At 53.9% G+C, this 15658-nt stretch overlaps 1 protein-coding gene across 2 annotated transcripts in view; it reads left to right on the top strand.

Moving 5' to 3' along the window:
* The window catches only part of SFXN5 (sideroflexin 5), an 87662-nt gene that overhangs the window by 59740 nt on the left and 12264 nt on the right, over positions 1-15658 (top strand). For both annotated transcript variants that reach the window (XM_083757167.1, XM_083757166.1), the window contains one exon: positions 1462-1579. In XM_083757167.1, coding sequence (XP_083613293.1) covers positions 1462-1579 — 118 coding nt within the window. The remainder of the gene's footprint in view (positions 1-1461; positions 1580-15658) is intronic.

Below are 15658 nucleotides of genomic sequence, written 5' to 3'. Positions count from 1 at the left end.
GGGGGTTAAATGGGGAGGAGGAGAACTATGTACGTAATTTTGAGCTCCCTGGAGAAAAGGTGGTCTATAATTTTTTTTGGGGGGGGGATGCACCTTAGCTAACTTAACGAACAGGGAGGGCAAGGAGATAGGCAAATTCTAGATGTGCAACAGGAGCAGAGGGATGACCCCAGCCCGCTTGGTGCCATTCACACAGCCACATGGATTCTCTTTCCAAAGCACAGGCAAACTGTGAATGCAGGTTGGGCCTCGCTGTGTGATGAGGCCACCAGGAGATGGCAGGTTGGGCTGCAAAGCAGAGGCGCTGTTACAGGGATCTCTTCAGCAGGTGCCACGCTCTGCCTGCCCAGCCCCACATGCTGTCACAGACTGGCTGGGCAAAGAGGAGTGGTGGAAGGCACACCAGCCAGGGAACCCCCATGGGAACTCCCGGAGGAAGTCGGCTCAGAGCCAGGGGACTGTTGGTGGGAAACAGAGGAGAGGTCAGGGGGAGAAGATAGGGAGGAGTGCCGGATGCTGAAGGGGCAACAGGGTTTAGTGAGAAGGAAGAGCCCGTGACAGGGAGCGGTTCAGACGCCGAGGCTGAAGCAGAGGAGGGGGGTCCAGAGACTGCTGTAGAATCCAAGGGGTCTCCCTCTCCAACAGCTCCCATCTCCTCTGGTCTCCAAGAACTCACAGGGTCATGAGAAGAGCAGAACAGAGACCAGAGGTGCGCAGGCACAGTTTGAGACTGCTTGGGAAACATCCGGGAGAGGAGGAGCCTTATAGAGGGTGGAAGGCAGGGACCTTCAGTCCTGGTAACTGCTCCCTAGGGACAAGACCTGCTGGGAAGCATGCTGAGACCACTAGGCCGAGTTGTCTGTTTGGTTTCTTGAATCAAGAGTTAACTTCACTGACAGTGGAGATCTGCTTTCTTTCTTCCTGACCTGCATCTGACTCCAGCTCCGCATGGCCGTGGGGCCAGCTGACATGCCCTTCAGTGGCCCAGGGACCTGGGGAGGAGGAATTGTGGGGAGCAAGGTGTGCAGAGTCCCGGGAGGCACACAGTGGGAAGAAAGCCTGACAGAGGCCTCCAGCCACGAGGGCAGCCCTCTCCTTCCACTGCTGGAGGAGGTAGATGCCTCTGAGCCCCACTTGGCTGGGGGTCAGGTGTGGGCTTGGGGATCATCTGGCTGCCGCCTTGAGAACAGGGTGTTGGATGAGATGCCCTCCGCACCCCACCTTTGGCCCCACCCACCTGCAGCTGCAAGGCTCTCCCGGCACCCTCATGTTCAGTTCATGCCTCTCTCCGCACCAACAAGCCCTCGCAATGTATACCTGAGATTCTGTGCAGCTGCGTCGATCCCACTTTGCAGGCAGGTGTTGCTGAGTCGGAGGCGTTGGTGGTTGGGGGGGGGCGGGCGAGGAGGGATCTCCCTGCTGCACTTGCTGGTCTCACGACAACAGCCCTCCTTCTTGCAGAACGGCTCTCCTGCGGTCGCGGCCCCGGATGGCCCTCCCCGTGCAGAGTCTTGTGTGCCTTGCTGCCTTCGGCCTGGCGCTGCCCCTGGCCATCAGCCTCTTCCCGCAGATATCCGAGGTCAGTGTCACAACCGCCTCCCTCCTGGTGACGGGCGGATGGGCGGAAGGGAGCAGGCTGGGGTGGAAGGACCTGTGCTCTGTGGAGACACTCTGCATGTGCTCGGGGGGACCTTGTGCTTTCTGATTATTTTGTGTCCTGGATCTATTGCCCTCTGCCAAGGGTCTGTTTCAGGGGTTGACAGCATGACAGCCATGGGCCCTTGAGGTTTTCCCCGGCACCCAGGAAACCTCTGAGTGCCCCGCTCCCTGCCCCCTTGGCCATAAGTTGCTGATGGCTGCCACCTTTTTCCTCCCTTGACAAACACAAAGCACTGAAGGAGGACATTCCTTTCCCTCTTCCCCTTTCAGCTCTTTGTGCTTTTCAAAGTTCAGATTAATACTGTTGGATCTGACATTTTCCCATATCTTTTGGAAAATCCAGCTTGGTGTGTTTGTGCACATGCACACTTTCTCTCCTTCTGTATCTCTCTCTGTGTGTAGGGGTGATCTGGGGCAAGGGGGAGAGAAATGACCAGAGTGGGGGCACCATTGGCTCTCACCCAAAAATCCAAATGTGCCCACGGTCCTGAGAAGGTTGGGGGCCTTGGACTGTTGGGTGCCTAAGGTGTGGCAGGCGACTCTCGCTCTCTCTTCCTCTCCTGCCACAGTTCCACTGCCTCTCTGCACCTGTGTGATGTGGGTGCCTCGTGGGTCCCATCCCAGACTCAAACTTTGCTTATAGGTGATCAAAACAAGGGAGGCACAGAAGGGGTGCCTGCCACCCCAATGGCAGCTTTGAGACATGCTTCTCCTAAATGCCATTATTTGGGGAGACCCCCTGCCCTCTTTTAACCAGGAGCATCATGTTAGTTGACCGTTGGGTTTTAGAGGCTTACCGAAAGGATGTGTGCGAAACACTTGGAAGACCCAGTAAGTGATGTGGGAATGCTGAGGATGATGGTGATGATTTCCTCTGTTTGTGAGGTGCAGACTGAATGTGGGAGAGGCTGTGGGAGGGAGCCTTGCAGAAAAACACGGCAGAGGGTGTCTCCTTGCCTGTCCCTGAAGTGTGGCGCAGGCCCTCCCTCACCACTGGGGAACCCAGCCCCCAATGCACAGCAGGCACAAGCTGAGGCTGGGTGTTGGGCGTGCTGGAAAGAAGAAAGTATCCAGAAAGGCAGTGGGGAAGGAATCAGGCCCCGATGCTGCTCCCCACAGGGCGTGTGTCCTCCAACCCCAACTCCATCCCCACAAGATCTCCACAGGAGGGGGTCAGGGCTGCTCTATCCCACATCTCTTTCCAAGTCCTTCCTGGGTTGCTTCTCTGGTAGTGAATGGGGTCATTTCTGGTCACTTTGCCTACCTGGTGGTCCAAGTGGTCCATTGCAGCCCCCCTCCACTGTCCTGCCTGGGGGACCCCAGTTGCACCAGATTCAGTGCTGCTGCAGCAGTGAGGACCATCTTGAGAGAAGAATGTTCCACAAAAGGGGTCCATGCTGGTTGGTGAGGCCACCTAGGAGGCTGCAGGCAGACTCGAAGGTCTTTTTGGTGATGGTGCCTTCAGAGTCAAGGCTTGGTGTGACTGTGACCCTACCGGAACAACAATATGCCGTATTTGATTTACCTGGTTGGTTTTAGGGTTCTTGCGTTGAATAGCTCTTGTCTGTTGCTTTAGGTCACCCTGGGGACCTTTGGGCGGATGGGCAGAATGCAGATTCAATCCAACATAAATGGTGATGATGATAATAATTCTTAAAAATTGAAAGGGGGAGTTGAGTCGGTGAGCCCAGAGTGTGTGCCAGTGGGGCAGACAGGAGAGAAGTTGTTCAAAAGAACCACCTGGCAGGTGCAGGTACCAGGTGTGGCTAACCAGATGCCCCAAGGGGAAACCATCAAGCAAGACCTGAGCAGGACTCTCCCTTCCTGCAGTTTCCAGCAGCTGAGATTCATAAGCGTTGCTGCCTCCAGCCGTGGAGCACAGCCATCCTGGCTAGTGGTCATTGTGGCCTGTAGCCACACATCGCCTTGTCCTCCATGCAGTTCCCCAGTCGTCTTTGGAAGCTATCCAAGCTGGCCTTCTGCTAGGACCCCTGCCTTTGGGGGCCAAGGCTTGGAGGCTGCCCGTTCTGGAGTCCTGAGTCCCAGCTGAAAGAGCCCTCTGGGGCACCTTGACTGCCAGGCTGGTGCCAGGCTCTGGCCTGAAGAGGGAGGCCTTGAGGGATGGCGTGAGGCTCTGGGGAGGCTGGGAGCCTCTCTCCTCCTCCTCCTCCCCCTGGTTTGGATGGGAGACAAGCTGTCTCTGCGGATGGGGGTTTGCTCCCAGCTGAAATTCTGTTCCCTGCACAGGCTTCCTTCTGGATCTCCAGGCCAGGAGGGGGGAGGGAGGGAGGGAGGGAGGGAGGGGGGAATAGCTCCCTCTTCCCCAATCTGTTGGAGCCGCCATCTTGCTGGCAGGGCGCCATTGGAAAAGCAAAAGGTTAATGAGCTAATAATTTGCGGCAGTGGGGGTGGGATTGCAGCAGTGGCAGCAGCCGCAGCGGCAGGGAGAGAGGATGACAGTGAACCAGCAATTACTAATTAGATGCAGTTTAACAGGAGGAGCAAGTGACATCTCCTCTTCACCAACTGTCAATAATTAGCGGATCTGGTGAGGCTGAAATGTGTCCACAGTTAAAAGGCTGCTTTTTAATGGAAGGGGGGGGGAGGGACTTGATAAAAAGAGCCGCACGGAGGTCACTGCCATGGTCCCCGAGAAAGATCTCCCAATCAGGCAGGGGGACAAGGATCCTCTGGGAGCTGCCGCTGTCTGGGGCGGGTGGCAGAGATGGCCCCCGTGGGAGAGGAAGCCAGGGAGGGGGGCATTGGTTAAACTATGGAACTCATTCCTGCAGGAGGCAGTGGCGGCCACCAACGAATGGCTTTCAAGGCAGATGAGACCCATTGATGGAGGAGGAGAGGGCTATGGATGTCTACTAGCTATGCTTGGAGGCAGCGATGCTTCTGCAGGCATCCGGGAGGGGAGAGAGCTCTTGGGCTGGGATCTCGCTTGCTGGTTTCCCATAGGGGCATTGGCTGGCCGCTGTGAGGACAGGAGGCTGGACTAGATGGGTCAGTGGCCGAAAACATGAAAGCTTTAGCAGGATTGCAATAACACCTGTGATGTAGAAATTACTGTGGACAAAATGGAGAGACTTGGATGATGAAATAATATGCAGTTGAAAAGGTTGACATTAGGACCCATGGAGGGGAAGGTGGGAAGTCTAGGGATTCGGGGAAATCTCTAAATATGGATATGTATTTGGTAATGTTATAATTCCACACTATTTCCTAGGTGGGCCATTGGCCGGATCCAGCAGCCACTTCTGACTTTGGCTGTGAATGCAAGGCCAGGCGTGGATCTGTGGCTCAGGCCTCGCCTAAATGAACCTGAGCTGCACAAGAGCAGAGCAGGCATTTTCTCAAGGACCTCGGGGTGGTGTGCCTGGGTCTTCCCCCTCTCCCTGTTTTCTCCTCGCCACAACCCTGCAAGGGAGATAATGTTGAGAGACAGACAGGCCGGCTCAAGGCCACCCAGTGAGCTTCATGGCTGAGCCGGGACTGGAACCTGCCTTTCCCCAGTCCTAGTCCAACACTCCCACCGCTGAACTGCACTGCCTCTCTTCTGCTGGTGGTGGCACTCTTGTGCAGCTTCAGTTCACTTCCATTGTGCAGGAGAGCAGTGACCAGGGTGAATCCTTGCGCGTGGGTATGTGGATGAGGACTGTAGCTCTGTGGTGGAGAATCAGCATTCATAAGGTCCCTGGTTCCATCCCCAATGAGATTTCCTCCTGGAAACCCTGGAGAGCCACTGCTGCTGGCCAGAGTGATCAGTACTGCACTGGGGGGGGGGGGCAATGGTCTATAGATTATAGACCACAAAGGTTATTTATCCACAAAGGGCATCTATCCACCGGTAGTTGGGTAGCTCAATCAGAGCATGAGACTCTTAATCTCAGGGTCATGGATTCAAAATCCATGCTGGGAAAAAGATGCCTGCATTGCAGGGGGTTGGACTAGATGACCCTTGGGGTCCCTTCCAATCCTACAATTCTATACTATGACAAACCTAGACAGCATCTTAAAAAGCAGAGGCATCATCTTGGCGACAAAGGTCCGTATAGTTGAAAGCTGTGGTTTTCCCAGTCGTGATGTATGGAAGTGAGAGCTGGACCATCAAGAAGGCTGATCGCCGAAGAATGGATGCTTTTGAATTCTGGTGCTGGAGGAGACTCTGGAGAGTCCCATGGACTGCAAGAAGATCCAACCTCTCCATTCTGAAGGAAATCAGCCCTGAGTGCTCACTGGAAGGATAGATCCTGAAGCTGAGGCTCCAAGACTTTGGCCACCTCAGGAGAAGAGAAGACTCCTTGGAAAAGACCCTGATGTTGGGAAAGATGGAGGGCACAAGGAGAAGGGGACGACAGAGGACGAGATGGTGGGACAGTGTTCTCGAAGAGACCAGCATGAGTTTGACCAAACTGCGGGAGGCAGTGGAAGACAGGAGGGCCTGGCGTGCTCTGGTCCAGGGGGTCACAAAGAGGCGGACACGACTAAACCACTAAACAACAACAAATTTATTTGTGTAGCCGAAGCTATGAAAAACTAAATACATAGAATAAAATGTACTAGGCAGTTAAAATAATTATTAGAACCAAGCATTCTGTCAGATTAAGTTTTCACCCCACAAGCCTTCCTTCTTAAAATTGCCTCTCCGAAAGCAAAGCAAGCCACTCTCCCAGAAGTGTTGGGGGAACCTCTCCCCTGATGAAAAGTTAGAGACCCACTCAGTCTCCCAGCTGGGGGATTTAACTCTTTGAGCAAGGCTGCTCTTAAGTCCTTGTAGATTGGACAAACCAGTAAGTTGTGGGGTGAATCTTCAGGCAGTTTGCCTCCTCCCCCTGGGCAAACTTCATAAGGGACCGGGCGATGGAGTCCTTCAAGTGTGGCAGAGCGTGTGGACTGGAGCCGCAGCATTGCCAAGGCTTTTCTCATTTGACCCGTGTGGTGTTGGCTGCACAGTGGGGCTGAGGGGTCTGAATGAATAGTTTGGCATACCAAGGGGCACATTGGAGGCAGACGTGTGATCGGCACAAAAGCCATGTTTTAATATATGAGAGTTCATGTGGCCGGATGCCAGCTCAAAGTCTGTCAAACTCAGTGTCCAAAGAGAGGCCACATGTGTCAAAAACTGGGTTCTCTAATTCCCATGCTTTTGTTTCCAGCAGTCTTTCAAACCACAGTTCCACAAGCCTGTCAGATGCCCGACTAGAGTCCAGGCATTTTATTCTGCAGAGTTCTTACTCTGACTGTCATTTAACAATGTTGGGGGGGGGGGGAGAGAGACTTGATAAACTCCCCTGAAAAAGTCTTGGACATTTCAAGAGGACACGATGGCCTTTGGCTGTTTCTGATGCATTTGTGTGTGTGTATAGATACATCTTCGTGCTTTTTAATATTTTGCCACCACATTTCCGGTCTTGCCCCTGGGGCCATGAGGTCCAGAAACACTTTGGAAAGCAAAGACGTCTTGCTCTCGAAAGCCTCAGAAGAAGCCTCAGCCTCTGCCATGGTTCCTCAAGAGCCACGCTCTGCCTGCCCCGGAGTTCATTGGCCTTGTGCCCATTGCGACTGTGCTCTGCGCTTGAGAAGTCTGGAGTTGTTTCCGATGGTCCTCGAGGCTGCGCTGTAGCCGGTGCCCTTTGCGAAAAAAGAAAATTAGTGACCTTTCTTTATAAACTGACCTTCGCTACAACAACTCCCAAAGTGGCAAACAACTTAATCTAAGGAAAAACAAATACAACGAAACAATGGTTGGTGAATTCATCTGACAAAAGTCAGCACTAAGAGGGGAATTTGTGCTGGGGAGGAGGGCGGAGGAGGAAGAGCTACGCAGTTCGCCGAAAAGGGAAGGGGGCAGGCAGGTGAGGACTCCAGGGGATTCAAAGTGCGAGGAAGGAGATTCCGAATCAACATCGGGAAGAACTTCAGGATGGCAAGAGCTGTTCAACAGTGGAGTGGGCAGCCCATTGGAAGTTTCTTAGCAGAGGTTGGGTGGCCGTCTGTCAAGGATTCTCTGGCTGTGATTCCTACATTTCAGGGGGTTGGACTAGATGACCATGGGTGCCCCCTTCCGGTTCTTACAATTCTGTGACTGAAGGCGCATCTAAAACCAAGAAACTGAAGTTTGCCCTGCTCAGGCTGAGAGTCACACAGTCCCATGAAAAAGGAAAAGTGATGCTCCCAACCCACAGCATCCTTTCATTCAAAGCATTTTTAAATCGTGCTGTTCAGTTGAAAATAGTGTAGAAATAGCACGAAGCCCCCACTCTCAAGCTGACAGGCTAAAAGGCACGACACAAAAGGAAGCACGCCCAAGAGAGAGGAGGAAGAGAGCAAACTCCAGGCACCGGTTCTGAGTTACAGCATTCTTGCAGTGACCAGCTGGAAGGGAAAGAATGGGAGATGAGCCGCCAAGAATTTCCCCAGAGCTGATGGAGAGGCGCTGCCCTCTCCTCTCTCCCCCTCTCCTGCCGCCTGCTGGGATGCCTCTGCCAGAGAACAGGAGAACAATAAAAGAACAATGCTGCGAGACTCCCAGCCTTGTCAGCAAAGTCCAGCAGAACTACACAAGCCCAGCTTGGGCCAGCTAAGAAGCGCATTCCAGCACCAGGCTCATTTCTCGGGGGGGGGGTGGGGAGCGGGGAGCAGTGGCATAGCAGGGGGCCGGGGGACACCGGGGCACAAAATTGTTAGGGGTGCAAAATTTCAACACCCAGTGCAGCCTCAATACAGCTACACCCTTCCGTCACTGAGCTTCAGGGATAATGGATTCTCCATGCAAACCAGAAAACTTAATGGCTCTTCTTTTCTTATCTCTGTGGCTGCAACCTCTTGGGTGATGCAGATGCCATTAGGCAGTTGAATGCGCATGTGTCCTCCCTTTGTTTCCCCCGTCCACCCCTTGTGTGTGGCCCCAGGCCCCAGCAACCCATGCTACGCTCCTGGGGAGGAGGGCATCCTCATTGCCTTCTCCTGCCTTGCGCCATCTGACTTGGGAGCATCCAGTGAGGGGCGTGGGGGGCTTTGGCTGCTCGTTGCTGCCGGGGTTGGGCCAGGCAGTTTCTCAGCCCGCGCTCTATGCCAGCCTCCTTCTCCAACTGGGCGCCCTCCAAAGGCTTTGGGCTGCAACTCCTGCCAGCGTCAGCAGCACACAGACTTGCTGGCTGGGACTGATGGGAGGAGTGAACCGCATCAGAAGAGGCTTCAGCTGGATCAGGCCAGTGGCCCATCGAGTCCAGCCAGCATCCTGTCCTCACCCAGATGCCTGTGGGAAGCCAGCAAGCATCTCCGAATCTCTCACATCACAGGCGGAAGGAGCAGCTAGCAAAATCAAGACCCTGCTCCCTCCCTCCCTTGCCAGTCCCCCTGCCCAGTCTTCTTGCCCCTCACCCTGTTGGCGCGCCAGTCCTGTCTCTATCACAGGCAAAGCTCATCGCTTCTCGGCCTTTGGCTAAGATCAAGTGTAGTATCACAGGCAAAGCTCATGGGCCCAGCTGGGGACTCCGGATTTCCTCTCTCCTTCCCCTTGGCTTTGCCTTGACGCTCCCCTCGGCTCCCACCACCCCTTTGCCTGGCGTCCGGAAGATACCTTTGCTGCAAAGACCACCGGAGGGCAGGGAAGTCTGCTGGAGCAGGAACTGCCTCCCTCGCTTGCTCCCTCTTCCTGGAGCAGGTAGGTTCCTGAAGTAGCTTTTGCCCTGGTCTTGGACACTTGAGAAACATCCACGCTCCCTCTGTCTCAGACCCTAAAACACTCCTTGAGGGACATCTTTGGGAAAATAAAAGGCTCAGGAGTAATTGTTGTTGTTTAGTTGTGTCCGACTCTTTGTGACCCCCTGGACCAGAGCACGCCAGGCCCTCCTGTCTTCCACTGCCAACCTCATGTTGGTAGCTTCGAGAACACGGTCCCACCATCTCGTCCTCTGTCGTCCCCTTCTCCTTGCGCCCTCCATCTTTCCCAACATCAGGGTCTTCTCCAGGGAGTCTTCTCTTCTCATGAGGTGGCCAAAGTCTTGGAGCCTCAGCTTCAGGATCTGTCCTTCCAGGGAGCACTCAGAGCTGATTTCCTTCAGAATGGAGAGGTTGGATCTTCTTGCAGTCCATGGATCACTGCCTTGCCATGGCGAAGGGGCTTGAATAACTCAGAGAAGCTATGAGCTATGCCGTGCAGGGCCACCCAAGATGGACAGGTCATAGTGGAGTGTTTTGACCAAACGTGATCCACCTGGAGCAGGAACCGGCAAGCCACTCCAGTATCCCTGGCAAGAAACCTCCATGGACAAAGACAACAGGCTCAGGATTAAACCCTCCACAAGTCCAGAGTGGAGTCCCTAAGAGGGTTGGAAGGTGCCTCATACGCCTCCTTTCAGCAACTCCTGCAGCCAGGCTGGTGCCCAACGTCTTGCTCTGCTTTCCTTTGGACCCCATCAGCCAGGCCAAGAGGGGGGTCTTGTCGTCTAGGCAGCCCAGGTCCTCCAGACACGCTGCCCAGGCTGGTGCCCCAAGGAGGTCACTTTGGTGCTGCTGCTGATGTAGTGGTTTGCCTTCACCCCCAGAGGTGCACTCCATTGCCTCTCAAGACAGCTGGATGCCCAGAAGAAAAAGAAGAATATACAAATATGGACCCACTCTTGTTTTTTATATTAAGTTAAAACTGTTTTTAATGTTGTATTTCAGATTGTGACTTGCCATGAGGTCTCTTGTGCTTGGATCCTGCTTAGGGGTTTCAAACAACAGGCATCTGGTTGGCCCCTGTGCAAACAGGATGCTGGATTAGGTGGGCCAGGGGCCTCATCCAGCAGCAGTCTCCTCTTGCGTGACCTGCCTCTCTCCTTAGGCACCTTCCCTTTGCCTTTGCTTTAAGCAGCTTGAAATTTTGTATTTTAGTGTTCTATTGGAAGCCGCCCAGAGTGGCTGGGAAAACCCAGCCAGATGGGCGGGGTATAAATAATAAATTATTATATTATTATAATGTGCCATGGAGTCGTAATCTTAAGGACTCTGCACATTAGCGGTGATCTGTGCCAACCCAACCAACCCCCGTCTCCCCAGGGACCCTCCTCAGACCTGTGCATTCTGCCAGCCTTGTGGCCACATCTCATAAGATTGTAGGGTTGGAAGGGACCCCCAAAGGTCATCTAGGGCAATCCCCTGCAATGTAGGAATCGCATTCTCATTACAGCCCATCCCACGCCTGCCTGCAGCCATCCTGAGGAGCCCTGTCCAGCAGCCCCAGCCCCTCCTGAACCACAGAGGATGGTGTGGGGCATGGGCCACGGCAGGGAAAGGGGGGAATGGCATAGGCCAGCCACACCTGCGAAGCTCTGGGTCAGGGCAACCGTTGTAGCCCCCTGGGTTGCCAGAGGAACCTTCCATCTGTGGAGTTGGGAGTGACAGGGGTGGGGGAGGAACGAGAGCCCCCCTCCCAGCCTTGGAGACCCTGCAATGGCCTCTGCAAGGGAAGACTTCCCTCTCTCTCTCTTTTTCACCCTGTGCCTCTGGACTCCTTGAGACGGGCCTTTGAAACAAGGCAAGCAGGTTCTGCAAGAGGCTCAGTCCAGGCCGAGTCCCCACCCTAAGCGCTGAGCCTGGTCCCAGGGTTGGCGTCCCTTCTGAAGCAGATAGAGGCTCGTCCGGTGGGGAACTGGAGGCCAAAGGGGTCAGGACAGGGGAGGGAAACCCTCTTGTGTGGCTCAGGAGGGTTCAGCGGCCGGATCTGAGCAGGATCCGGTTTCCTCCTCCTCCTGTTCTCTCAGCTCCTTGCTTCAAGTATGTAAACTATCTGCATTGCAAGCCCCTGCTAACCAGCCCCTCCCGCCCCCCAGGTGTGTGGGGTGCTGGTGGGCATCAAAACATTCCTCTTTCACAGAGCCTTCACTTCCTAGTGCCTCTAAGCCATTAAGAGTCCTACAAAAAACAAACAACCTTGTAGAGGCTTGAAAGCTGCTCTCAGGAGGGAGGCACTTTGGAGCAGGGGGTGGGCGGTGGAGAGGTGCTCAGGCTGGGGGGGCGTTTATGCCACCGCCCGCCTTGCAGCTCCCTGCCCCGCTGAGTGAAAAAAGACCTAGTCATTGTCTTACTTCTCTGGGATCCAGCTCAGACACTTGCTCACTCCCACTGCTGTTGCGGGCTGTGCCTCTGCCCATGTGCAGAGTGATGTCCCAAGGGCAGGGGCAATATCACCTCAGCTGGTCTGGGCAGTCATCTCTGCTGCCTGGGGCTGCGCTTGGTCCCCGGCCCAGAGCAAAAGGCATAATGCACATGCTTTGTAAAAGGTAAAGGGACCCCTGACCATTAGGTCCAGTCGTGGCCGACTCTGGGGTTGCGGCACTCATCTCGCTTTATTGGCTGAGAGAGCAGGCATACAGTTTCCAGGTCATGTGGCCAGCATGACTAAGCCGCTTCTAGCAAACCAGAGCAGCGCATGGAAACGCCATTTGCCTTCCCGCCGGAGCGGTACCTGTTTATCTACTTACACTTTGATGTGCTTTCGAACTGCTAGGTGGGCAGGAGCAGGGACCGAGCAACGGGAGCTCACCCCGTCGCGGGGATTCGAACCGCCCACCTTCTGATCGGCAAGTCCTAGGCTCTGTGGTTTAACTCACAGCGCCACCCGTGTCCCTTGCACACATGCTTTGAGCAGCAAAAAAACCCTAATGCAATTCTAGGCTGCATCAAAGAGATATAGTTTGTCTAGATCAAGTCATGGCACATCTCCTCTGCCTTGGTCAGACCACGTCTGGAGGGATGTGTCCCGTTCTGGGCAGCCCAGTTTAAGAAGGATGTTGACAAGCTGGAAGGTGTGCAGAGGAGGGAGACCAAGAGGACGAAGGGTCTAGAGACCAGGCCTTAGGTGGAACGCTAGGAGGAGCTGGATATGTTTAGTCTGGAAAAGAGGAGATACGAGAACCAAGGCCAGATATCTAAAGAGCTGTCACCTGGAGGAGGGAGCAAGGTTGCTTTCTGCTGCTCCAGAGGGTAGGACTCAAACCAATGGGTTAAACTGATTACAAGAAATGTATTTTGGACTAAACATCCGGGAGAGCCGTCTGATGGTGAGACTTCTTCAACGGTGGAATGGACGCCCTCAGAAGGTGGTGGACTCTCCTTCTCTGGAGGCTTTTAAGCTGAGGTTGGGTGGCCGTCTGTCAGGGATGCTTCAGCTGAGATTCCTGCCTTGCAGGGGGTTGGACTGGATGACCCTCGGGGCCCCTTCCAACTCTAGAATTCTGTCTTTCTGTGCAGGGCTTTTTCCCCCAGCCAAAACTCACAAAAACTCCATTCTGGCCCCTCTCAGGCAGGCACCCTTGCCGTGCTAAGAAAACAGGGGTGAGTTCCAGCGCCTCTTTTTCCAGAAGAATAGCACTGGTTCTGTGGTTCCCGACAGCCAGAGCAATTAAGACCCTCCCCAGGCTGCGCCTCCATCTCGCTTTTCAGCCGAGGCTCAGGGCTCCTCGACACGGCTTCCTGCCCAGTGTGGGAGCAGCAGGCTGGCTTGGCAAGCAAGCAGCGCTGGGGGAAGCAGGAGAAGTGGGGCTGGCTATCAGGCAGCCCCATCTGCCGCTTCCCTCCTCAAGACCCGCTGCTGCCGCAGAGCCGCTTGGGCCTGGCCTGCTCCTCCTCTGCCATGGGGCTGCCTCTCCCTGTCTTGCCCACCCCTGGGCCTGCCCTGCCCCGTAAGGCCTTGAAGAAGGAGTAGTTGTTTCTAGGCTCTGTGTGGGGCTGGCAGGGTCCCTGGGTGTAGGAGCCCCCTAAGAGGCAGGGAGGGAGAAGCAGGGATGGTAGGTGCGTCTGCTACAGGCAGCTTGCCACAGGGATGCCATCACCTGACCCCCAGGAAACTACAACTAATCCAGAATGCGGCAGCTAGACTGGTGACTGGGAGCGGCCGCCGAGACCACATAACACCGGTCCTGAAAGATCTACATTGGCTCCCAGGACGTTTCTGAGCACAATTCAAAGTGTTGGTGCTGACCTTGAAAGCCCTAAACAGCCTCAAAGGCCCTGTATACCTGAAGGAGCGTCTCCACCCCCATCATTCAGCCCAGACACAGGTCCAGCTCCGAGGGCCTTCTGGCAGTTCCCTTGCTGCGAGAAGCCAAGTTCCAGGGAACCAGGCAGAGGGCCTTCTCGGTAGTGGCACCTGCCCTGTGGAACGCCCTCCCCCCAGATGTCAAAGAGAAGAACAACTACCAGACTTTTAGAAGACATCTGAAGGCAGCCCTGTTTAGGGAAGCTTTTCATGTTTAACAGACCACTGTATTTTAATACTTTGTTGGAAGCCACCCAGAGTGGCTGGGGAAACGCAGCCAGATGGGCGGGGTATAAATAATAAAATATTATTATTATTATTATTATTATTATTATTATTATTATTATTATTATTATTCCTCTCTAGCAGCCATTCTTAGTTTATCTTAGTTTGTTTTTTGCATTTATACCCCACCCGAGGTGCCCAAGGCACCTTTCCTCTTGCCCTGATGTAGTTGCCTTGGGGCAGGGACTCAGATTTTTGGTTTCTTGTCCTGGGTTCCTCTGCAAAAGGCCATGTATGCTGATGACAAATATTCAGGATTTTTTTATTATTAAGAGAGAGAGAGAACTATTTGTTGAAATGGCATTGGCCAGTCATTCACCTGAGAATCTCTTTATTCACTGGCCTGCGAGAGTCTTGCTCCATCTCAGCCCCTGAGGGTTGAGGACTTGAACTAAGAAAGGCAGCTCCACCTTGGCTCCTGTCATTCCCCTCCCAAGAGCTGTCCAGGTGTGGGGGGGGTGGGGGCTACTTGCCTTATTTCTGTTGCAGACGCGGTCGGTTGTGGCACTCGCTGCCACAGCAACCGGTGTGTGTGTGTGTGTGTGTGTGTGTGTGTGAGATGCTGATGTTGCAAAAGGTGAGTGATGGAAGTTGCTATTCCTCCCCACTCTCTCTGCCCCTCCCCAACCTTCTGCATCCTTCAACACTTTGGGAGACAACCGCACTTTCAGAAAACACTGTTATTCATTTGTCTCCAAGGGAAGCTTCAGCTACGCTTGTGTAATTAACCCTGTTAAACTGACATTCCTCCGTAAGGATGGAGGGAATACCTGCGTTTTGCTGGACGCCACAGAGGGGGCCTTGGATGGCCGAGAGAATGGCATTTCTGATGGCAGCTGGGAAATTCTTATCTTGAAAGTCAGTAAAAATATATACAGTATTTTTAAAAGAGAAAGGAAATAGGAAGAATGGCAAGGAGCAGAAACCGCTATCACTTCCTGGGAGCTGGGCCTCGGTTTGTGCAGAGAGCCTGAAGAGAACCATTCTTGTTTCAGCGGAGCCTTGGATGCCCCAGGCCTTTGTGGGAAAGGAGTTGTGCTTGGCTAGGGTTTGTTAGCAGTGCTCTGGCCAAGTAGATTACCTTTGAGGGGAGGCTAGCAGTGCCATCCTGATTCAGTCTGCCTGCAACGTGCAAATGAGTGTTACATCTGCTTGGTCCTCCTCTTAGCCATCCACTGAGCTGCAGTAAACATGCCTGACTTAAGGTGTGTAAAGTAGTAACCACAGTCTCCTACTTGGACAAGCCTTTGAATGTTGTTGTTTTTTCTGGGCCAGAATATGGTGGGCACATTGGGGCACTGGCTCGTTTTGAGTGATTCGATCCACTTTCCAAATCCTGCAGAAGGGAAGATATTTATTCCTTTTGACCATCCTTACCTGTCCTCTGCCTATTATGTGTTTTGATACTTTGAGCGAAACTCTTTGGAACGGATCTTGAAGGGGTCTCTGGTCCAGTGTTTGCCATGCCACGAGCTTGGAATCCTCTGCCCCAGAGATGGGAAGCATTTGAGAACCTAAGAAGAACTCTGCTGGATGAGGCCAAAGGAGCCCATCTAGCCTGTTCTCACAGTGGCCAACAGATGCTGCAATGATAAACCCATAAGCGGGACCTGAACGCAACAGAAACGCTCCCCTCCTGCAGTTTCACAAATGCCATGATGGAAACGCTTGGTGCGACTTCGT

The sequence above is a fragment of the Podarcis gaigeae genome, assembly GCF_964106915.1.
Source record: "Podarcis gaigeae genome assembly, chromosome: 9".
Classification (NCBI taxonomy): Eukaryota; Metazoa; Chordata; class Lepidosauria; order Squamata; family Lacertidae; genus Podarcis; species Podarcis gaigeae.
This window is presented reverse-complemented; position numbering and strand designations above follow the sequence as displayed.